The sequence below is a fragment of the Oncorhynchus clarkii genome, chromosome 11 (genome assembly GCF_045791955.1).
Source record: "Oncorhynchus clarkii lewisi isolate Uvic-CL-2024 chromosome 11, UVic_Ocla_1.0, whole genome shotgun sequence".
In the NCBI taxonomy this organism is placed as follows: Eukaryota; Metazoa; Chordata; class Actinopteri; order Salmoniformes; family Salmonidae; genus Oncorhynchus; species Oncorhynchus clarkii.
This window is the reverse complement of record NC_092157.1, coordinates 20,862,500-20,886,410: the sequence shown is the minus strand read 5'-3', so window position 1 is coordinate 20,886,410 and position 23,911 is coordinate 20,862,500. Positions and strand designations below refer to the sequence as shown.

Below are 23,911 nucleotides of genomic sequence, written 5' to 3'. Positions count from 1 at the left end.
CATGTACGTGTAGCCCATGTATCAGATGCTGTCCGGCCAAAAAGATGATAACATGTCATACTGTTTTTGGCCAGACAGCATCAGAAACATGGGCTACATATAGTCGCTGTTTTGCTCCCTCGGATGCTTTCTCCGGTGAGATAGTTTCAGCCCCTTCAAGTTTAAAGTTTTAATGTCACGTGCACAAGTACAGTGAAATGCCTTTCTTGCAAGCTCCAAACCCAACAATGAAGTGATCAATATCAATGTAGCACAAAAAAACATAAGGTAGAACAAAAGCACAGTAAATAAAAACAATAAATAAGAACACGAGAAAATAAGAAGCAATCTACAGGGTCAGTTCCAATACCATATTTAAAATGTGCAGGGATACTGACGTGATAGAGGTAGCTGTGTATGTGGGCAAGGGGACTAGTCATCAGGATATATGAAAATAGAGTAGCAGCAGGGTAATGATGATTGTCAGTGTGTGTAGAGTCAGTATAAATGTCTGTTGGAGTGTCATTGTGTGTGAGTGTGCATAGAGACTGTCTGTATAGCCATTCTGTTAACTACACTGAACAAAAATATAAGCGTGGCATGTAAAGTGTTGGTCCCATGTTTCATTAGCTGAAATAAAAGTTCGCAGAAATTCTCCTTATGCGCAAAAAAATTATTTCTCTCAAAATGTGTTTACATCCCTGTTAGGGAGCATTTCTCCTTTGCCAAGATAATCCATCCACCTCACAGGTGTGGCATTTAAAGAAACTGATTTAACATCATGTTCATTACACAGGTGCACCTTATGCTGGAGACATTAAAATGTGCTGTTTTGTCACACAACACAATGCCACAAGTTTTGAGAGTGCGTGCAATTGGTATGATGACTGCCAGAATGTCTGCCAGAGCTGTTTACAGAGAATTTAATATTAATTTTTCAACCATAAGTCGCCTCCAACGTAGTTTTTGAGAATTTGGCAGTAAGTCCAACCAGCCTCACAAAGCAGACCACATGTATGTGGGCGAGCGATTTGCTGATCAGCGTTGGTGGGGTTAGGGTATGGGCAGGCATAAGCTACGGACAACAAACATAATTGCATTTTATCGATGGCAATTGGAATGCACAAATATACCAAAACGAGATCCTTTGCCCATTGTCGTGCCATTCATCCGCCGCCGTCACCCCTTTTTCTCCCCAATTTCGTGGTATCCAATTGTTGTAGTAGCTACTATCTTGTCTCATCGCTACAACTCCCGTACGGGCTCGGGAGAGATGAAGGTTGAAAGTCATGCGTCCTCCGATACGCAACCCAACCAAGCCACACTGCTTCTTAACACAGCGCGCATCCAACCCGGAAGCCAGCCACACCAATGTGTCGGAGGAAACACAGTGTACCTGACCACCTTGGTTAGCGCGCACTGCGCCCGGCCTGCCACAGGAGTCGCTGGTGCACGATGAGACAAGGACACCCCTACCGACCAAGCCCTCCCTAACCCGGACGACGCTAGGCCAATTCTGCGTCGCCCCACGGACCTCCCGGTCACGGCCGGTTACGACAGAGCCTGGGCGCGAACCCAGGGACTCTGATGGCACAGCTGGCGCTGCAGTACCCGGGGGCCCGTCACCTCATGTTTTAGCATGATAATGCACAGCCCCCTGTACACAATTCCTGAAAGCTGGAAATGTCCCAGTTCTTCCATGGCCTGCATACTCATCAGAACTGTCACCCGTTGAGCATGTTTGGGATGCTCTGGATACACCTGTATGACAGCATGTTCCAGTTCCCGCCAATATCCAGCAACTTCGCACAGCCATTGAAGAGGAGTAAGACAGGCCACAATCAACATCCTGATCAACTCGATGCGACGGAGATGTGTTGCGCACAGTATTTGGTGGTCACACCAAATATTGACTGATCCATTTTATTTTATTCCATCCATTTTATTATTCACGCCCCTACCTTTTTTTTAAGTATCTGTGACCAACAGATTCATATCTGTATTCCCAGCCATGTGAAATACATATATTAGGGCCTAATGAATTTATTTCAATTGACTGATTTCCTTATATGAGCTGTGACTCAGTAAAATCTTTGAAATTGTTCCATGTTACGTTTATATTTTTGTTCAGTATATTTAGCAGTGATATGGCTTGGGGATAGAAGGTGTTCAGGAGCCTGTTGGTGTCAGACTTGATGCACTGGTACCGCCTGCCATGCTGAAGCAGAGAGAACAGTGTATGGCTTGGGTGGCTGGAGTCTTTAAATATTTTCCAGTCCTTCCTTTCACACCGCCTGATATAGAGGTCCTGGATGGCAGGGAGCTCGACCCCAGGGATGTACTGGGCTGTCCGCACCACCCTCTGTAGCGCCATGCGGTCGAGGGCGGTGCTGTTGCCATACCAAGCAGTGATGCAGCCAGTCAAGATGCTCTCAGTGGTGCAGCTCTATAACTTTTTGAGGATTTGAGGGCCAATGCCTAACCTTTTCAACCTCTGGAGGGGCTTGCGAATTGAAGGATTGTTTTTAATTATTTTTGGATTAACGTGCTTGACAATCAGATAAACATCATGAATGGTTGTGTTCATGGCACATTAATGGCACATTAAAAGGTAATACATTTGTACTGTTAAATTGCATGTCTTTCCTATAAATCCCATTTTTTTTTAATTGGAGGGGGGGGGGGGGGGGCTCATGCTGGCCTCTGCCTGGGGCCTCCAAATCACTAAGTCCACCCCTGGGTCAATTATACATCTCCAGTCTGGAATGAATGAGGGGTTCTTATAGCTTGTCAGTGTGTATTTATGTGAACATTTTCCATGACCAAGCTGATGTGTTTGCATACACAGCAAAATCTGATATTTTGGGAATCCCAAAGGAAATGGTGTATTGATTTAATTCAAATAACAAAACTGTCATTCTAGGTTATGTATTCACACTTCAATTTAATGCTGGCATTGCAGGTCTGTTCAATTGTAGACCTATAGCCTAGGTCCTAGTCTTCATATGGCGGTGTAGTGCTATCATACATGTAAGCCTATCATCATTGGGGTTAGGAATTGTTATTCTTTCATAACTTTAAAAAATGTAATCTGTCCGCATCTCGTCCTTTCTGGTGAAATGGTTGATGAGCAGTATTTCTACACTAGTCTTTCGCCAGATTAAAATGTAAATGTCCATTCCATTAATACTCCTTTGACATCTTAATGAGGGTTAAAAGGTTAAATAAATACATGTAAAAAAAATGAGGATCATACTTTTACTCTCATGGGCATTAGAAATGTCAACACAGTCTTGAAATGTAAAGATAGTCCTCTGACCAAGGATGATCAATATTTAAAGAAGCATTTCAAAATCAGAGAAACCATTTTTCATTTATGCCACATAGAGGGACATTTTAAGACCCCCCCAAATTATCTTGTCATTCAATTCATCTCATATCAAACATCATCAGTTTGTCAGAGAATCAAAGTAGATGTGCGCAGCCTCTCCAAACAAATGTAGGCCTAATTTCTTAGCTGTGCTGTCTGTATTAATCCAATTGCTCGAGATCTCACACTTGAGAGATGATGCGGATATTTGATCAATCAGGAGGGTGATAATTAAAAACGTAGCATAATGATCATTTGATGTGATAATAATATAATCACACAGTACTTGAGAAACCTACAGGGTTCTGAGTGCTTTGCAAAGTGCATTTGAATTTTTATGTGATCTTCTTACACAGAACAGAAGATCTAGGCCCTACTTTCTCTTTTTGACTTGGCTGAAGTGTCTCCAAGTTTGTTTCCCAAGCCTTCTCTCTATAGTGGTTGTTGTTGGGGTGAAAACCCGTTCTATCAATCCACATTCTACTGGGGATCCTTGAAACCTAGACACTCAACAGTCTCAAAAGTCTCTTCAGTCCAACTGTTGAAAGAAAACATCCAACCCATCAGCATAAAGACAGTTGAGAGTAGATGCTGCAGTAGCTTCAAACACACAATATGTTTACACTTAACTGATGTTCAATACCTCAGCTCTAAGATATTTCAAAGGACATGATGTTGAAAGTATTTTGAGGGGGTTTCTTCACCCAGAAGAGAGGGGGTTCTCTTTATCTGGATGTAAAATAGCCAGTGTGTAGTCTGTGATGACTGAGGCTGGTGTTTCGATGTTTCACCTTGCGCACCTTCCCCTGTTTTGCAGCCTGTCTGTGTCTCTTAGATCAGTCATTCACATTAGTAGTGCAGGGAGCAAAACTTCACTTCAAATAAATGAGAACAGTGGCGTTGTGTGAGTCATCTGCCCTGTCTCTCGCTGTGTCTCGTGGTTGTGATCACCCCCCTTTTGGTCCTTAATGTTAAAGTCTGCTGACTCATTCCCCCACAGCCTGATGTACAATCAGTCGCATTTGGCTCTTAACAGATTGAGACATGTGCAGTGATTTGTGTGTTCAGTTTTCCAATGGTTGTCGGTCTGGCTTTTTACTGTACTTTTTACATTACCCATTGCAGGTAGATTTCCTTCGCATTTAAGCTACCGTACAATTACTGTGGCATGGTTGGTATCAGCATTGGTCCATATCAGGGCATCCCTCAGAGTAAATATGTAATTTGAATCTGCCCAGCTAACACATTTGGTTCCTTGGAAGTTTCGGCAACATATGTTTTTGGTTTCACATTTGTTATGGGAACAAACCCAGCTAGCACATTTGGTTTCTTGGAAGTTGTGGGAACGTACATTGTTGGTTTCCCATTGGTTCTGGTAACAAAGCCATACGTTTCCTGGCCGGTAAAATGGAAAGGTTTTTCAACATTAGGTTACAGGGAGGTTCTGAGAACCTAAAAGTTTTTCTGAGAGGTTTTATTAACATTCTGAGAATGAAAATTATAGGTTATTTGAAGGTAATTAAATAATGTTCTGAGAACATGTTTCAATAAGACTTTTAATAACACTGCTAGCTTAGTTTGGGTTAACTGTTTTGAATTCCAAGCACAGAAAATACATATTAATTTGCTTAGGCATTAATCAAGAAAATACATGTATTTTTTATTGTGACAAGGCGTCAGTGACATTCAAACCTATGATCTTCTGTTCTTTATCCATGGAATTAGTCCACTGCGCCATCCAGGATGAAGCTAGCATGCCATGTTTTTTTTAAAACTCATACAAAGCTGTTCATTTTAGTCTTTTCAAATAGAGCCCATTTCAAAAGTAACAAGAACTCATTAAGATCAGGTGTGGCCAATTAGTGGGCACTGCCAACACCCCAGAACACACTTAACAAGACAGAAGATAGTGTTTTGTTGATGCTGAGAATGGAATGTATATTTTTCTAAATAACATCCTTAGAACGTTCTCTGAACGTTACTAAAGGTTTCTTGTTTTTTTTATGGAAAGTTTTCTTAATGTTTTCTGAACTATTTGAGAACATTCCCAATGACAAACCACTTGGAGAACCTTCCTAGAACTGTACCAAATTAATTAAATGTAACCATGTTTGAACTTTTAGGAAGAATTCAGTTAAAGTAATGAAATACCAAGAAAATAAATGTTTTTTTACAAGTTCCTTAAATGTGCTGAGAATGTTTCAAAGCCAAGCAACTGTCCTGCACGAGTCCCCCTGCACAAGTCCCAGAATGTTGTTGGAAGGACAAACACAATCTCACTAAGCTCTAAGAAACCATGACCATATGGTTGCTTCTAATGTATAGGCTACATACATATTATCTATTATCAGACTCTTCAGATTCCAACAACAAGAGATACTGCAGCAGCTCTAGATCCCCCTCCAGCAGTTGGCAAAGTAGCCCACTGCAGAGATTGGTTACTGACTGAAGCTCAATAACCTCAGGCTATGGATATGTGACACTATATAGATACAGGCCAAATTACAAAGACAGGTGGGTAAACCCTTTGATGGTAGACTCCCGTTCCCATCTGGTGTAGGCATCAGGTTAAGCCCTAACCATGAACATGACAGGCATGAAGTCTATGTGATGAAAAGGTGGACATGTTTGTTTTGTGTTCACATGGAGCACTGAGCGGACATGCTTTTGATGTGTCGGCTCATCAAAGTGCAGTGTATAGGGTTGCAAAGGAAGGGTATGTACAGGTAACTTTCAGAAGTTTTACCAGTAAACTACTGGAATTTGGGAAATATTCAAGGATTTCATGGAATTTTCAGAACATGTTAAATATATAAAACTATAAAATATGATGATTTTAATGTACAAAATAGAATGACAAAGCTGTTAAACATTACCCTAAATATAACCCATTAACTTAGTGAGTACATTCACAACATTTAGAGAATGTTCTCAGAATATTATTTAATTACCTTCAAGGAAAACATTCTGGGAACTATAGTAAAACATTCTTATAACCTCCCTGCAACCTAAAAATGTTTGTTCATCCGAACGTTTAAAAAACGTTCAGTTTTACCCATCAGGAAACTTATGGCTTCGTTCCAAGAACCGATTAGAAACCAAACGCTGCGATGTGTTGCTTTGCTCAAGTTATAGCCTCCAGCTGTTGTCAACTCATGTTGACTTGGTGGTTACAATATTGTCTTGCTGATAGAGCTATGTACACAAACTCTTGGGGATATTCAAATAGAATAAACACATACAGTAATACGTAGCCCTACACATACTGTACACATCCTAAAGCCAATACAATATAATGTTGGGGAAATATTATGTTTTGGGTGTTTTGAGTATGAGGGCAAATTGTACAATGCCTGTATTAATTCGGCACATTAATCTGAATATCAGAATTGTAATTAAACACATGGCAATAGGAAACCAAGTGTTAGGTCTACAATTAATAATATGTTGTGACAGTCATGCTTCAAGAGATATCTCACTCTGACTGGTGTGTGTTACAAGCTTGTAAGGAAACATGGGATGATTTTTTCATCCCCTTTTTCTTCATTGGCCATATTTACATTCAGCTCCTATCTTACTATAGCTGACTCATTACATGCAGTGTGGAGACAGCTGTTGAAAGTGTAATTAATGCACAAACCTCCAAGACCTCTTACAACTTATCCCAGAGGAGAGCTGGGGCAACTTGAAGGACTGATTTAGCCCAGGATCACCCTTTGAATCCTAAACAACCAGCAAAACTGCTCTCGTCGGCTGGAAAAACATAAATGGTTCTATAGACCAAGAAGTAAGCCTAAAAAGGTAAACATTAACCATTCCATAAATGTCCCTAGCTGCCGAGAAAGAGGAGGGAGAGAGAGAGAGAGCTTTCATTAATTCAATTTGTTTCTGTAAGGGACGATTATAGTGTGACCTTTGTAGGATCCATCAGAGAAGAGAAGAGAGGGGGTGGGGGCAGGCACAGGTATTGTGCACAATCGAACCCCTGTGTTATTCTTCAGTAATTTCTGAAACAAAAACCCAAGTGGTCCCATCGGCTCTGTCACTGCTTGACATGCCTGCTGTACCCGTCTTCTGCTCTGTTGCAAAGTGTCTAGGATATGAAGGTGGGCACCTTGGGACCTCCAACAAACCCCCTCGGCGGAGCAGTCAAGTCGAAGGACTGAGTAAAACTGAAGGATGCCGCAGACATATTGAGCAAATAATTTATGGCTGATACAGCTTTCATTTGGAATTAAGAGGAGAAAAGGAACAAGAACCTGCCCCCTGTGTAGAGGTATCTCATTAAAAGACAGGTTTCCCTGGTTGTCGAATGTTTCGACTTGACATTTTCTTTTTCACCACTTGTGCCTATACATAAATTCAAATCCTGCAGAAATATTGATCTTGCATCGCTTGTAGTAGACATGAAAATTCCCCCTACGCTCCTTTACCTGGTACCCTGCAGTGCTATTCAGCCAATAATCCTGTCGATTTTTAATTTCTCATCAAATTATGATAGTGGTAACATTATTTATTGATATCTTCAGAATTAATTTGATACAAAAGACTACCCTTTGACCCAGTTATAACATAAATCATTTTTAAAAACGGATTGATTTCTCTGGAATAAATGTAACACTCTACTTTTTGGCTCATAGCAACATGTTTACTCATTCTGCCATGAAGTAAATAGCCCATCACTAGAGAAAAACTTTGTTTGTCAGGTCTAATTTGGCTTGTAAAAACATTGCACTCTTGTTTGCTACTGCCAGTGTCCTTGGCTTTTGCTCTCTACGAAACCGCATACACTCTCCCCTTCCTACCACACACACACACACACACACACACACACACACACCACCTCCCTCTCTGCCCATATAAAGCTTAGGCAGCTTGATCAGCCCTAATAGGGTTCAGTAATTAGTGTGTTTGCATAGGGCCTGTCTGCACACAGCAGTCCCCTAAGCAAGTCTGCCATGGCATACCTTCTATGAGCTTGACAGTTTAACAGTGCTGAAAAAAACAAAATATAGCACACAGTGTATGGTCCAAATTAGGCCAGCAGCAGTAAACACAATTAGAGCCACTTTAAAACAATGCTGACACTAATTAGGCAACCAATGAATCATTTTAGAGTTCAAGTTTTAGCTGGTAGCTCTGATACAAAGTAACTCAGAACACAGTTTGGAAAGATTTAGACAGCCCAATATTATATGTTTTTTTCAGAATACAAGTTAGGATGCTCTTACTAGAATAATTTGCCAAGTAACACTGCTTTAAGGAAAATCAATAGAGTCAGTTTGGCGGGTAACAGAAAATGGAATCATAATATTGGCATGGAAATTATTATGACAGGTTGTAACATCCTTTAGGGCTTGGCATTTGAATGGGCTTATGATGTGCCTTTTGAGAGCCTGAAAAAAAACAGAATGGTAGAGGTGAACGCAACATGCAATAGAACCAAACAGTCAACCCTAACAAAAAAATATATTATATGACATTTTCAAAGCTTTCTTTTCTCGTGTGTGTGTGATTTTGGTTTTACAATCCTTGTGGGGACCCTTTTAAGCTTAGGTTTATGGTTACCATTAGGGCCATAACTGTAAATAGCTAGACAACCAATGAATGGTACCCAAACTATCTGCACTGACCCTACACACACAAATCCCCCACACATTCAAACACTGTTCTAAATTTTACTCTTATTACATTTTTTAATCAACACTCTTATCCAGAGCGACTTACAGGAGCAATTAGGGTTAAGTGCCGTGCTCAAGAGCACATCAACAGATTTTTCACCTAGTCAGCTTGGGGATTCAAACCAGAACCTTTCAGTTACTGGCCCAATGCTCTTTACCGCTAGGCTACCTGCCATCCCTATCTAACCTTATGCCTAGTCACTTTACCCTGTCTTCATGTACATACGTACATACATACATTAACAAAAGTATGTGGACACCCACTCGTAGAACGTCTCACTCCAAAATCATGGGCATTCCCCACTTTGCTGCTATAACAGCCTCCACTCTTCTGGGAAGGCTTTCCACTAGATGTTGGAACATTGCTGCTTCGTTTCAGCCACAAGAGCATTAGTGAGGTCGGGCACTGATGTTGGGTGATTAGGCCTGGATCTCAGTCGGCGTTCCAAATCATCCCAAAGGGCCTTTCCCAAACTTCCCACAAAGTTGGAAGCACAGAATCGTGTAGAATGTCACCTTATGCTGTAGCGTTAAGATTTTCCTTCACTGAAACTAAGGGCCTAGCCCGAACCATGAAAAACAGCCCCAGACCATTATTCCTCCTCCACCAAACTGTACAGTTGGCACTATGCATTCAGGCAGGTATTTTCCTGGTATCCCCCAAACCCAGACTCGTCCGTCGGACTGCCAGATGGGGAAGTGTGATTCATTACTCCGGAGAACACGTTTCCACTGCTCCAGAGTCCAATGTCAGCGAGCTTTACACCACTCCAGCCGACAGTTGACATTGCGCATGGTGATCTTAGGCTTGTGTGCGGCTGCTCTGCCATGAAGCTCCGACAAATATTTATTGTGCTGGTGTGGCTTCCAGAAGCAGTTTGGAACTCGATAGTGAGTGTTACAACCAAGGACCAATGTTTTTTACGCACTATGCGATTCAGCACTCTGCGGTCCTGTTCTGAGCTTGTGTGGCCTACCACTTCGCAGTAGCTGCTCCTAGACTTTTACACATCACAATAACAGCACTTACAGTTTACCGGGGCAGCTCTATCAGGGCAGAAATTTGACGAACTGACTTGTTGGAAAGGTGGCATCCTATGATGGTGCCACATTGAAAGTCACTGAGCTCTTCAGTAAGGCCATCCTACTGCCAATGTTTGTCTATGGAGTTTGCATAGCTGTGATGCTCGATTTTATACACCTGTCAGAAATGGGTGTGGCTGAAATAGCCGAATCCACTAATTTGAAGGGGTGTCCACATACTTTTGTATATATAGTGTACCTCATACTGTATATAGCTCCATTCTTGTGTATTTTATTTTATTCCTCTTTATTATTATCTTCTTTTTTTACCCTGCATCATTGGAAAAGGTTCGTAAGCAAGCATTTCACTGTAAAGTCTACACTAGTTGTATTCGGCGCATGTGATAAATACAATTTGATTGGATTTGAGGGTTAGGGGCTAGGTTTAGGGTTAGGGTTAGGATTTAGGGGTTTTGGGATTAGGTTAAGAGTTAACTTCAGGGAAAATAGGATTTTGATTGGGAATCAATTGTTTAGGGTCCCCACAAGGATAGTAAAACAATAATGGGTGGGTGTGCGTGTAAGAGAGAGCTCATGGTAATGCACTACACTACTTTGGAAAAGTCCACCGAACTTGGATGATGCTTTTCAGTTTAAATATCGAATAACATCTCCAGAAAAATAATGTTCAACCCCTGTGTACAAACACAAACTGAATTCAGTGAACGCTTGACTGCTGAGTTCATATGGTGCGCCAAGCTGAGCGTTGAGCCTCTGCTCCCCTCAGAAGACAGTGCTGTCGTTGTGTGTGTGTGAAAGGGGCAACTATGTGCCTAAAACGACTGTGCATTTCTAAAGTTTAGTGTTTGATTTCATGCTGTACAAAAATAACACTGGTCTCAAAACATAATTTTCTTCCCTCCTTTCTGTCCGAAAGAGCATAAATAGTTTATTCACATTCTCTCAATTTCCATTTCTAAGCCTGCTCTGAATATTGAGATACTTGCTAAAGGTGGCTGGTTGCACATTGTCTGAGGTTCTGATTTCTCTGTAAAAGAAGCGGTAACTGCATTTGCAATATTGGGTTTCTCGCCCAAGTTCTTCTTCATGAGTGTCTGTTTTTCAAAATGTGCCCCCCGGACAAATATGGGGTCATGTTATGAGTGCTTCTAAATTCTGCAGCAGTTATCAATTAAAATATAGAATTAATCAAACTACCACCAGGCAGATAATAAAGTATGCAGAAGATACAGAACTTGATACTTGAGAGAGATGCAACCAATAGCTTTAACAAGATAGTGAATTAATTCATTCTAACATTTATTGTAACATTATCTCACAAGAATGGAACTATATACAGGGAGTACATTCTGTATTCATTGGTCTGAGCAATGTGTAAGCCTACAGAATGACATTACAGACACAACATTCTGTGACCCTTTCTCCAGCAGCTATGTCCTTAGGGAATTATAGAAATGGTTTCAACCCTGGATGTGATTCGCTGTATTTCTCAGCCTGCTCTCCTACAATTCAACAAGCAACAAATGCAAGAGAGAGAGGAAGAGTCCGTCAGAAAGTATTAGAAAAGACAGAAAAAAATAGATTGTTGTTGAAAAATTACAATACAGCATAATAAACAGCCATAGATAAAACGGGGAACCATTCCAACGCACTTTTATTTTGTTTTGCTAGCTAGAAACGGTAGCTCCTTCCACGATATGCTTGTGACTGCTAAGCTAGCTTGCTGACTGGCTAAGCTAAGTAGCTAGCTCAGTTCTATCTTCTAAAATACATTTTCAAATTTAGGTAAAACCCAATTCAAGTGTACATTACCACGAATGCAGATGGTAATCTAACGAAGTAAGTACCCACCTAAACAATATTACAGATTGTTTCATTGACTCATAGCTAATGCATGTAGCTAGGCAGCCAAGTTAGCTAGCTAACTTAGTTGACCAGACAACTGTAAACATTAATTCAGCACAATGACATTGCCGTCTAACCTTTACTACATTGATATTTAGCTGTCAATGTGAAACTGTCGTAGTATTTGGGATATCTATGATTAATTTAGACCGTTATGGTTACTTAACGATTTAACATGGAAAATAGCTAACTAATGTTAGATTGCCAGCAAAACCAGACTGTAGGCCCAGCTGGCCAGGTCTATTAGCTTTGTAGCTAACGTGATAGCTAGCTAACTAAACTGGCTAGCATTCGTAATTTAGCAGCTGGCACAGACAAAACCATGCAGTTTAGCAAAACAGCCAATTTGGCAAATTAGTCATTAGTAATGAAAATACATATTATTTATCAGGTGTGATTGTTTGGATGACCAATATTTATTGTAAAAAACATGACATTTTAAGGTTAGCTAGAAACGTAATCAATTAGCAAGAGGTTTTGTTAGATTTTTTTTGCAATGACTAGTGCCTATAAAATAGCTAACTAGCTATGAGCATCAATTCTGTTAATTTTCTCGCTAGTTTAACACCATTTCATTTTTTAAATCTGCTCATAATAATCTGCCAATAATAGTTTGAACACTACACGTGATGTGTAAAGGCACCAGATGCACAACTGCTAAATCATTTTCTGAAAATGTTGCTGCTAAAGACACTAATGTTATGGTGCCATTATGAGACATTGTTTTACGTACAAATGAATGGATTTAAATTTAAATGTACAAACAATATTGCTATAATATTCAACAGTATTTCTACAGCAAGGAAAACTGCAATCACATTAGTCCAACTGAGTCAACTATTCTAGTCATGCAATGGTAATAACTTTGTACAGTTTATTTGCCATTTCTAATAATAAGAGTAAGCTTACCAGTAAGTCCAGGTGTGTCTTGAAACGTCTGTAAAGGCATGCATAAGGTAAACTCACACCTAAATGACTTTATTAAAAACAGATTGTAAAGAAACTGTTGAGGTATGTTTTTATTTATTTGTGTTTCCTCCCAGGGGATGAGTGCTGTGCAGTGTATATGACCAGCTGTCTCCAGCCTGATGGGAGGACTCTGTGGATAGCAGCATCTTCATCAGGACCCCAGGAGGAGTGCAGCCATCCCGTCCCAGTCTCATGTCCCACACCCCTTCCCTGCCAAGGAGGGCCGTTCAGAATGAAGAAAATCAGCCTTAAGACTATCTGCAAGTCCCTCAACATCAACAAGGGCAAGGAAGAAGGAGGGGGGGATTTTGTCATGCTCCAGCAGCCCTCGCCAGCGGTCGACTTCTCCAAGGAAGACTCTCTTTTCAGGGGCTGCTACACCAAAGAGCTGGCGGGCTGCGACCTTGGAGGTGGCGGTGGAGGAGTTGAAGAAGAGGAGAAGGCAGGACACAACAAGGGCCGTTCTAAGAGCGAGAGTCTGATGGGTTCTCTGAAGAGGAGGCTGTCGGCCAAGCAGAAGGCCAAAGTCAAAGGGGGCTCCACAGCCATGGGGTCAGTTGACGATGACGATACCTTCTCCTCCTCCTCTGTGCCCATCAGCTTCAACGAGGTCAAGGCCCATCGGCCGTTACGATCGGCATCCCTCCGCAGCCACCATTACAGCCCCTCTCCCTGGCCCCTGCGGCCTGTGAACTCAGACGAAGCTTGCATCAAGATGGAGGTGAAAGTTAAAGCCATGGTCCACTCTCCGAGCCCCAGCCCCAACCTGAATGGTGTGCGGAAGGATTTCCACCACCAGGACTTCCAGATGGAGGGCATCTTTCAGGAGCAGGCTGTGAAGAACCTCCAGGAGCAGACAGAGTCCCTGAAGAACCTCCAGCAGCCCCAAAACGGAGACCAGCTGCACCTGAACATTGATGAACACGTGCCTGTAGTCTTGGGCTTCACGCCGCAGGACTACATCCAGTACACCATGCCTTTAGAGGAGGGAATGTACCCAGAGGGGTCCCACTCTGTCTCTCACTCCTTCTGCCTGGACGGGTCCCTGCCTATGGAGGTGGTGACTGAGGCGGACAGTAGCTCTCTCCACGCTGATCAGCAGAGTCAGGAAGACCAGGATCTGGTGAGTATGAACCTGAACCTGCCAGTGGACCTCTTCATGGAGTCTGTGAACGGCCTCCTCATCGGCTCTAACGGCGTGATGCTCCAGAGCTCCAGGGACAGGGTCGATGCCCAACACCCCCCTCCTCCCCCCCTGCCCCTGCTACCCAGCAACGAGATCCCTAGGACTTGCTCTGGGTTCGGTGTTGCGTACAGCCACGTGGCGGAGCGGGTGAGGCACCACTTAAACTTTGACCCCAACTCGGCTCCGGGCATGAGCCTGGTGTATGACTCAGTCCAGAGCAGCGGACCCATGGTTGTGACCAGCCTGACCGAGGAGCTGAAGAAGCTAGCCAGGCAGGGTTGGTACTGGGGGCCCATCACACGCTGGGAGGCTGAGGAGAAGCTGGTCAACCTGCCCGACGGCTCGTTCCTGGTCAGGGACAGCTCGGACGACAGGTACCTCCTCAGCCTTAGTTTCCGCTCCCAGACCAAGACCCTCCACACTCGCATCGAACACTCCAACGGACGCTTCAGCTTCTATGAGCAGCCCGACGTGGAGGGACACACGTCCATCGTAGACCTGATAGAATACTCCATCAAAGATTCGGAGAATGGAGCCTTCTGTTATTCTAGATCTCGCTTACCAGGGTCCGCCACCTACCCCGTCAGGCTGACCAATCCCGTGTCTCGTTTTATGCAAGTGCGCTCCCTGCAGTACCTGTGTCGGTTCGTGATCAGACAGTACACCAGGATTGACCTGATTCAGAACCTGCCTTTGCCCAACAAGATGAAAGACTACCTGCAGGAGAAGCACTACTGACAGGGTTGACACTGACAGATAGGACAGACAATGGTAGCAACTTGCACTTTTGGGTTCAGTTTAAGAGATTTAACAAAGGTTTACAGACATCCATCGTTTAGACAAGATCGATTGGGTTCCATTGGCTCTTTGTTTTTGCCCAGGGACGTGTCCAAAATGGAACCCTATTCCGTATGTTGCGCAGTACTTCTGCCAAAAACACTGGCTATAAGTAATGCAATAAATTGGTAATGGTGAGCCAGTTCAGATTTGCCCAAGGTGATGTTTCTCAGTGTCCAGTCCCCAATTCCACTGTTAAAGGGTTAAGTCGTTGTCGCTCAGACTCAGTTTCTGGCCAAACCTCCAGAGATCTATCATAGAATATTGTATACGAGTCTGTCACAGAAGTACAAAGCATGATTTAAGAAAACATACTTTATCAACAGTGAGATATGGAGTTATTTCTCTCTCCAGTTGCTGTAGAAGACTGGAAACTCTAGAATGGCAAGTTCAGCCGTCTGAATAACATCAATATTTTGCCTTCTGGCTCAAATTTACAGATTTAAAACAAGGTTTCACTTAACTGGCTTAGGTTTGACATCTTAAAAGGCTGCAGTGAATTAAATGAAAGAAATAAATGGGCTGATTTTAGAGCGTGATCCTTTTTACGCTTCATTTAAATAGATATCCAACAACAACGCAGTGGGGCATATCTTCGGTGTCTTAAACCGAAGTAGAAGCACTGCAGTAATGCAATGCAGAGGCCAAAAGTATTTTTAAGCAATGTTTTTGTTGAATTTACCCTGTGAAATTAAGAGGACCTTTTTTTATTTGCCATCCGTCAAGTTGGTTAATGACAACTGCTAGGGCTAATAAGCTTTGTGTGGGTGCATGTAGCCTGGACTATTTAATCCCGCCCACTGTAAAAGGTACTGTTAGGATTGGTGATGCACCGATATGACATTTTTGGCCGATACCGATATCTGATATTTTCCTTACCAAAAAAACACTTTTGTAGCCTTTTTAAGCATTCTAGAACAGTTAAATAGTTAACACACATGGGCGCAGCTGTCTAAGGCACTGCATCTCAGTGCAAGAGGCGTCACTACAATTTTGTTGGTATTTACGTATGTCCCCATCACCAGTAAAACATAATCAAAACCTATTTCTTTCACTTACTTGATGTGCTGTTTCGATGTTCATTTGTTCATTCCTTTCATTCTCAACCAGGATTTCTATGGAACGCTATTTGGGCCTTTGCGTGTCAAAAATGTACTATTTGATGTCAAATAACACTATTTGATGTGTCAAATTAGCTTGTTGACCAATCAGGACCTGAATATGACTGCACATCACAATAATTTAACGCGTTCACACATTTTCTACGTAGTTATTACACATTGATTACACTATCACTCGTATTTCATATGTCACAACGATTCATTGATACGTATGCTATGATGCTGGTAAAGTTGATTCGCGCACCTACAGTGCTGATCATAAAAAAGCTAGCTATCTCATGTATGCAAACAATGTTCTTCCCCAAAAACATAGCAAAACGACATCTGGTTCAGTAGCTATAGTTAGCTAGCTAACTATATAGGTAGCTGTCATCTAAAATAACCCTATTTGATTAATGATGGTCGGACCCATCTATGTGAAGCTAGCCACAATAAAGATTAGTCACAATAGTTTACTTTGCGGTTAGCCTTCAAAATAATAGTATGGCATAATTCTACTATTTCTATTCATTTGCATCACTGTCAATGACATACTTTTATTTTGAAGGCAAACTGCAAATTCTACTTGTGCATAATCCTTATTGTGGCTAGCTTCACAACACATAACCCAGTCCAGTCGAGCTTCACTAGCCAGATGAAGCTAGCTGGGTGCTTATAACGTTAGCTTTGGGCAACAGGCTTAAGTAGCTATTTATTTTCAGGAACTGAGGTTCAATTTCAATAGGCAAACAACAAGTGGCAACCTAGCTAATACTTACAAGGATTCCTAAATCATTGCTAAGAATAATGAGAATGACTGCAGTTTCTACTTGTCATTGTTTTCAACCTGGTTGTATTGGTGCTAGCTAGGTACCCCAGAAGTTGCAGTCGAACAAATGAGGCTTTATTACCAACGCGGTATTGTAAACACATCGTTCATGGCTGGTGTTTGCTGACTTTTTTGTACAGCTTTCACAGTGCTACTGTATATCTTTTGACATGCAAAGACCCAAACGGCGTTCCATAGTATGTATGTCTTGAAGGTAATAGCAGTGACGCTATTGCTGTGTAACTCCAGTAGGGCAACATCGGAGAAATAGAGCACTTGGTAGTGTTAACTGGTGCTCGACCAGTCGGCGAAAGCCAACATTACCCACGATAGAGAACGGATTTCGCCTTTGAGTTGTCTCCCTGAAATTTTGTTACTCTTTCAAATGACTGCTTAACTTGTTGACTGCTTGACTTGTTGATCCACACAGCAGACATTCTGGGCTAGTTTAGGAACACTGTACGTATAGCGTATAGAGTCATTATGTCATGTTCCTTCGTTATATAGGTATGCAGGTCAGCTTTGACATTGGTTTTGCACATCGGGCGTTAAACTAGACATCGGTCGATACCGATGTTGGCATTTTTAGCTAATATCGGCCGATTCCGATATGTTCACCGATATATCGTGCATCCCTATTTAGGATAGATAAATGCTAGTTTATATGACGCCATGCACTTCGACCTAATATTTATGCAGCAGTATGATAGCTTTTTAAATGCAAATACCGGTAAGTAATGAATAATTAACCTGAAGATAAACATTTTAATGCTTCCCTATTAGGAGTCTGTCACAAAAGCTGCGCTAGGACAAATTAACATGTCATGTTCCGTACAATATGCTTGCCTCTGTGTGCAGGACCTACTTTTGAACTGTTAAATACAGTAGACTGTAGAGACTTGGACCTTATCACAGTGCACAGGAGAGGGAATTATAACTGTACAAGTAAAAAGGGAAAGTCACAAATACATAGTTGTTTTTACAGCATTTATCAGTAAGCAAATTGAGGAAACACAAGACGTCTCTTAGTTTTGCCCAGCTGACCCATTTATTTTTTTATAGAAAGTGGCTAAATGCTGTTCTGGAGCCTTTTTGTGTCAACATATGAGCTGGACCCTGGTGAAAGGAATAAGCTTAGGCTGAGGGATTTTGGGAAATGCCAGAATAGATTAATATTGGAGCCCCTTCCTCATATTTGGGAGGGAGCCAGGTCAGAGGTACGTGACAGAATTCCCAACTCTGTAATGGCACAATAATGTCCTGCTCGATAGAGAATGAGATCGAGGCTTTTGTGTGTGGTTTGCCCAATGATTTGCATGAGTGATGTCACTGATTGCCATTGCCATGCTGTCTGTCTCGCACTCATGGCAGGTTTGCAGTTTGACATTTAAAAATGTATCCCGTGTCATGCTTATTGTCAATGCCCCCTCCACAGAACAATGTTAACTTACATATTCACAGTCTTGCCAGGCTGTTTGTATTGGAACAAAGGGAAAAAGCACACATTATACTACACATGTGCTCTATAACATATACTTTGACAGGGAGTCACAGTTTTACATATGTTAAAGTGTCTTTTTTGACATCCGTGTCCTTAAAGTATTTGGAAAATGATCTCAGACTTCTTTGGTAGTCACTTGTGTATTGTCTATGCCTAGTTAGTAAATATCGGTTGGTATCTAAGGTGCTTACCATTACACCTGGACACCCATAGGTTAGATTGGATCACTGGATGGTTTTTGCATGTTTAAAAAAGTGTTCCGTAAAGACTTATTGGCATTTTATTGCTTTGAAATGGATGCTTAGAAATGGATTAAGGATGTAGGTAATGTGTCAGTTGTGTGTGGAGGGATTGTTGTACTCAGTTACCACTATCATCAGCTGGATGATCTGTGTTTTCTTCATTCATTTTCTGTGACTTATCAACTTTTGTCATTTTGGGCACTAGTAGGGAGTTACTTATTGTTTCTAACAGTCTGTGCCACATACTAACAGGTTACACCAGGGTAATGGCTGTATGCTTGTTTTAGCAAGGCAACATCTTTTGAACCATCTAAAACAAAGTAATATACACTTGCTCAAAGACAAAGCCATATTTTTTTGCATGGTTTTCATCATACTAAGACAATACATACTGTTCACGGGTAACTCTCAATTGTTTCCCCTAACTAATGTCGTCACTCGAATGACAACATTGAAAAATGTCACAACTCGCAGTCCAACGTAAGGTTTGTCACAAGAGCGCATGAATTGAACTCATCAGTTGTGTTGTTATGTCTATGTGTTACAAAGGGTGAGACACCAGCGTCATATCGAAGAATATTGCTAGGTTATGGAGGAATGAAGACGACTAGAATGTGTAAAATTGAAGCAAACTTAAATGTGAAATGAAGATGTTAATTGTTTGACTACAATGTACTTATAATTATTTTATTTCTGTTTTTATCTGCCATTATTGTAGCAGATCCAGAAAAACAGGTCCCCAATTGGATAAACACTCACAGATGTTATGGGTGTTGCTCTGCTGTGATCTTCTCTAGTACTTCAGCATCCTGGGATTTATTTTGTTCGTTATTGCCTTCTTATGGGTGATTGTTAGAGGTTGACGCTTGTTTAAACTGCTGAAGTATTTTGAATTTGTTATCAAGCTTCTCCCATTTTATATTTGATGATGTTGCGAATCTCTTCAAATGAAGGTGATTGTTTACAATGATGTTTTATCCCCTCTCCTATCACAAACCTCTTTGGTACAATTCAAAAACCCTTATTTCTTTAATGTGTTATACACATTTGTGCTGCTTCATGAATATGAATGCCTTGTATTAAGCTATGGGGAAATAGAATGTTGCCATTTAAATGTATGTACACATAATGACTGGTTATCATTTTGGGAGAACAAAGTAGATTTGTAAACAACTATAGTCTGTTAAAACAATTTGTCGCTATTAGTAAATACTCACCAGGAAAAAAGACATCACTTTAGTTTACATTTTGTTAATTGTCAAATTTTCCAAACGTAATTTTTTTTACTCTTGTATTTTTTTCTTTTGTGGAAAAAAATCAATAGATTAATTGCACATTTTGGATACAGTTCAAGAAGTTTTTGTATCTGCCGATTTATAAATTGTAAATAAAAACTATATTCCGAATCTGTGGTAAGGTTTTTTTCCCTCCATTTGTTTCCAATTTTTTGAGAACACAACTGACAGCCGAGTTTACTTAGGACGGCCAACCGCTGCTTATATCGCCTCTGACAACAGAACATCGTCCCTCAATTTCAGTTAATTTCTCAACGATTGTAATGTTGAGCAGGTGATCAACACTCACTACTTTCAGCCATTTGTCTTTCTCGTGTGTTTCTTCTTTTAATGCCTCTAATTCAGGGATCATCAGCTATATTTCATTCAGCTGCGGGCTGATTTTTATTTTTTTTCTTGAGCAGAGGGCTGGAACATAGTACCAAATCATTTGTAGACTGCAAGAAGCACAAACAGATATCATATTTTTTGCTCAGAAAACTTGGGAGGCCAAATAAAATCACCCGTGGGCCAAATTCGGCCAGTTGGGGAACCCTGCTCTAATTCTAACATATTAAAGCCGGAAGGGCAAAACAAAGAGTGCGTTCGTAAATTGACTCTTTCTATCTACTCTGTTTTCAGAGCACTCTCATCTGAGTGTGCCAGAGCGCAGAATATATGAACTTTCAACACCCCTTTTATATGGCTGGTATCAGTAAACATCGGCAAAAAAGGACAATTCAATTGATGCCAGCAGCACATTTACAGTCACCAACGCTCTGGATAACATGAAAACAGCCTAACCAGCTCTGCTATAGGGGGAGTAAACTGGTCAGAGTGAGGTGTTCTCTCATTTGTATCTGGAAATAGCAAGCAAACGTTAGCCAGTTAGCTTGGGTGCTTGACTGCCATTGTGAGGTCAGAACGCTCGGATCAACCCTACTCCTCGGGCAGAGCGTCCATTGTGCTCTCTGAATGCTCCTAGAGCGAAATGCTCTGAATTTATGAATGGACAATCTGACCGCTCTGAAATTACAAATACCCAGAGCACACCGGCACTCCAGTTTGAATTTACGAACACACCCAAAGACTTCTCTTTCTATGGTAAGATCCTATTCCTCCTCTTTTCTGACTGGACTTCTTTTTTTAACTTATTTTCTCAAACACTCTATTCTATCCAATTTCCCCTATAACAGTGAATCATCCATAAGTCCCAATACACTTTTGTCCAAATAGAGCAGTTTGTGGAGAAGACAGCACTTTTCACACAAACATGCGTCTCCTGTTGTGATGCACAGAGTGAATTCTGGGTCGTGTTCAGTAAGCATGAAACGGGAAATAATATTTGTATTCTAAGGAGACATTGCCTGAACATTTACCAATTTTGTTCCTACTGATCTTGCATGACCCTAGAGCAGTAGTGTCTTTTTGCCCTGCCGACCGCATTCAGTCTTCACTGAGGTCAGGAGGGCAGTAATGCCTTGCTGTTTTGTGAACATTTGCGGAGGGACATTTTATTTATCCCCGTTTTTTACATATCTGATGCGCTCTAAGACTAGCATTCATTTTGCTCTAAAAATGTGTTCAATAAATAGTATTTTTCCAGAAGCGTGGGACCAGTGTAGCGGCTGTGGTAGTTCAAGGAGTAGGAGGTAGGGGAACAGGTAGTTGGAAGGTGCAAGGATGATAGGAGAGAGCCATCATGGAGGTGGTGGGGAGAGAAAAAGGGAGAGTCAGTGTGATTGAGAGAAAGGGAGGAGGAGTGGGAGGAGGAGTAGGAGGTGCGGTGTAATGGTGTCAAGTTTCGATCTCAGATCAGCTCTTACACAGTCTGCATGGTGATGAGGAGGTACAGTCTTGTTAACTGCAGCCTTTGACAGGCCTCTCCAGGCTTCAGAGGTAAAAGATGCACCAATGTTTACTCCCGCCCGCCATGCCGAGCCTTTATGATTTATTCATAGCAGACACTGGTGGTCGCATGTCATAGTGAGATGCCTCCATCATGAAAGGACTTATCTCTCCTTTTTTATTTTTTTCTCCTTCCCTCCCACCCGTCTTCTCTGTTTCCAAAATGTTTATTTTTGACTAGCAGTCAGTATCAGGAATAAGTTCTCTCCACCAGTTCTGAAAAGCAATACTTACCCAGTGTTATTTTATACTCTCCAGAATCCCTGATTTGATTCTAGTGATGGAATGCTGACATTTGTCTGGTACTTGAAAATATATTATCTCTGCTGTTTCAGCGATCATTCGAAAAGCACAACTCAGACCAACAAGTACAAAACAACTTGATAAGAGATCTAGCTGCACTTTGTAATTTTGTGAATTTCCTTCACTCATAGACTCAAACCTTCAACCCTAATCCTATTGCTTGCGTCATTTGTTCCCTGCACCGATATCCCAGACTTTGTTACGACTAAAGGTGCTCGTCGCCGTGCAAATTCCTTCTCTGTGTGGTTCTTAGTTAAAGACTGTTTACACCGGAGGATCCATCCATCACCCGTCTGTCTCCTCAGATTGATGATGGGACCGGGCCATCTGCCGCGCTGCGTGGCGCACCCATTTGTCACCAGCAAACATGCCTGATGAAGACAGCTCGAATTAGCCAGCAAACATATATATAGGCTCTTTAAATGGACATGCCAGGGCAGGAGGTGCTGGCGCCAGCTCACGTTGGTGGTAGGCCTGGCCTGTGCATGATGAAGCTGAAGGATGGAGGGGGATACCTGCTGGCAACAGATGTCTTTGAGCGGCAGGCAGACTGGCAGAGTGAAAGGTCCAGCTCTATTAATGCTTGTGATCTCATGCCAGCCAGTCCCAAGCCACCCCACCACCAGGCGAGCGAGGCCTGCTCCGCTCCTCTACCATCCATCATGCATTAGCCGTGACTCTGAACTTCAATTAGCTCGGTTAGAAGAAGGGACTGCTTTGGTGATTACACAGGCCTCCTTTGAATGAAGGACTTGTTTGCATCGCTTTACATGACAATGATTTTATAGCTGATTTTATGATGTTAAGTTGGACAAGTTCATCTGTTTGCGCATTGTGTATTTGACTCATCCGCTGTGTATGTGACGTTTCCACAAATGTCCCCACGTTGGTTTATATCCAGGGTCATGTTCCAATACCTTTCCATCATTCCAACCTCACGAGTCAAAAGGCGGCTAGACTTTAGGCTCGTATAATATATCCAACCCACTAGCAGCCTCTGTCACCAGGCACTGGGTTATGTTTACGAACGGTAGTAGCCTCTGTCACCAGGCAGTGGGTTATGTTTACGAACGGTAGTAGCCTCTGTCACCAGGCACTGGGTTATGTTTACGAACGGTAGTAGCCTCTGTCACCAGGCACTGGGTTATGTTTACAAACGGTAGTAGCCTCTGTCACCAGGCACTGGGTTATGTTTACAAACGGTAGTAGCCTCTGTCACCAGGCAGTGGGTTATGTTTGTGACCGGTAGCTTTCCCTGCCAGATGGCAGCCGCTCCACTGTCTTAGGAGAGAGGAGGAAAACACACCCATCACAGTTTTCTGTTTGATTGATTGGAGGTTTCTCTCCCTATCATCAGAGCGATCAGGAGTGGACAACAGGGAACATGCTAAAGTCGTTACGATGGAGAGGAGTATTCACTAAGCACTGAGCAGTGTACGCAGCACCTGAGATGTGTAAGACATGATCCACTATGTAGCTGGTACTTAGAGTCCTGTATGTCTCATGACATAAAATTATTTTCTGAATTATGTTACAGGGCCGCAGGGGTAAGGGGTGGAGTGTGCACATACCCCTGCCAGTGTAATTTCAATAGGGGCAGAGCCAGGGCCAGTGGGAGTCATAGAACGACAACCATAATTGCATCATTTAAACTACTGGCATCTGGAACCTGAGAGTCACCAGGTATTGGGGAAACTCTCTCTCTCTCTCTATCTCCATGACAGTGACAACATTCTCTCCTCCCTCAGCAGTCTGCCCATCCCTCACTCAGACGGATGGGGTG

At 42.0% G+C, this 23,911-nt stretch overlaps 1 protein-coding gene across 1 annotated transcript; it reads left to right on the top strand.

Moving 5' to 3' along the window:
• Window positions 1-11,518: 11,518 nt before the first annotated feature.
• Window positions 11,519-20,046, top strand: LOC139420344 (suppressor of cytokine signaling 6). The gene is made up of 2 exons (XM_071170341.1): window positions 11,519-11,913; window positions 13,023-20,046. The coding sequence occupies exon 2, from the start codon at window positions 13,046-13,048 to the stop codon at window positions 14,870-14,872; it is 1,827 nt and encodes a 608-aa protein (XP_071026442.1). The 5' UTR covers window positions 11,519-11,913; window positions 13,023-13,045; the 3' UTR covers window positions 14,873-20,046.
• Window positions 20,047-23,911: the final 3,865 nt, after the last annotated feature.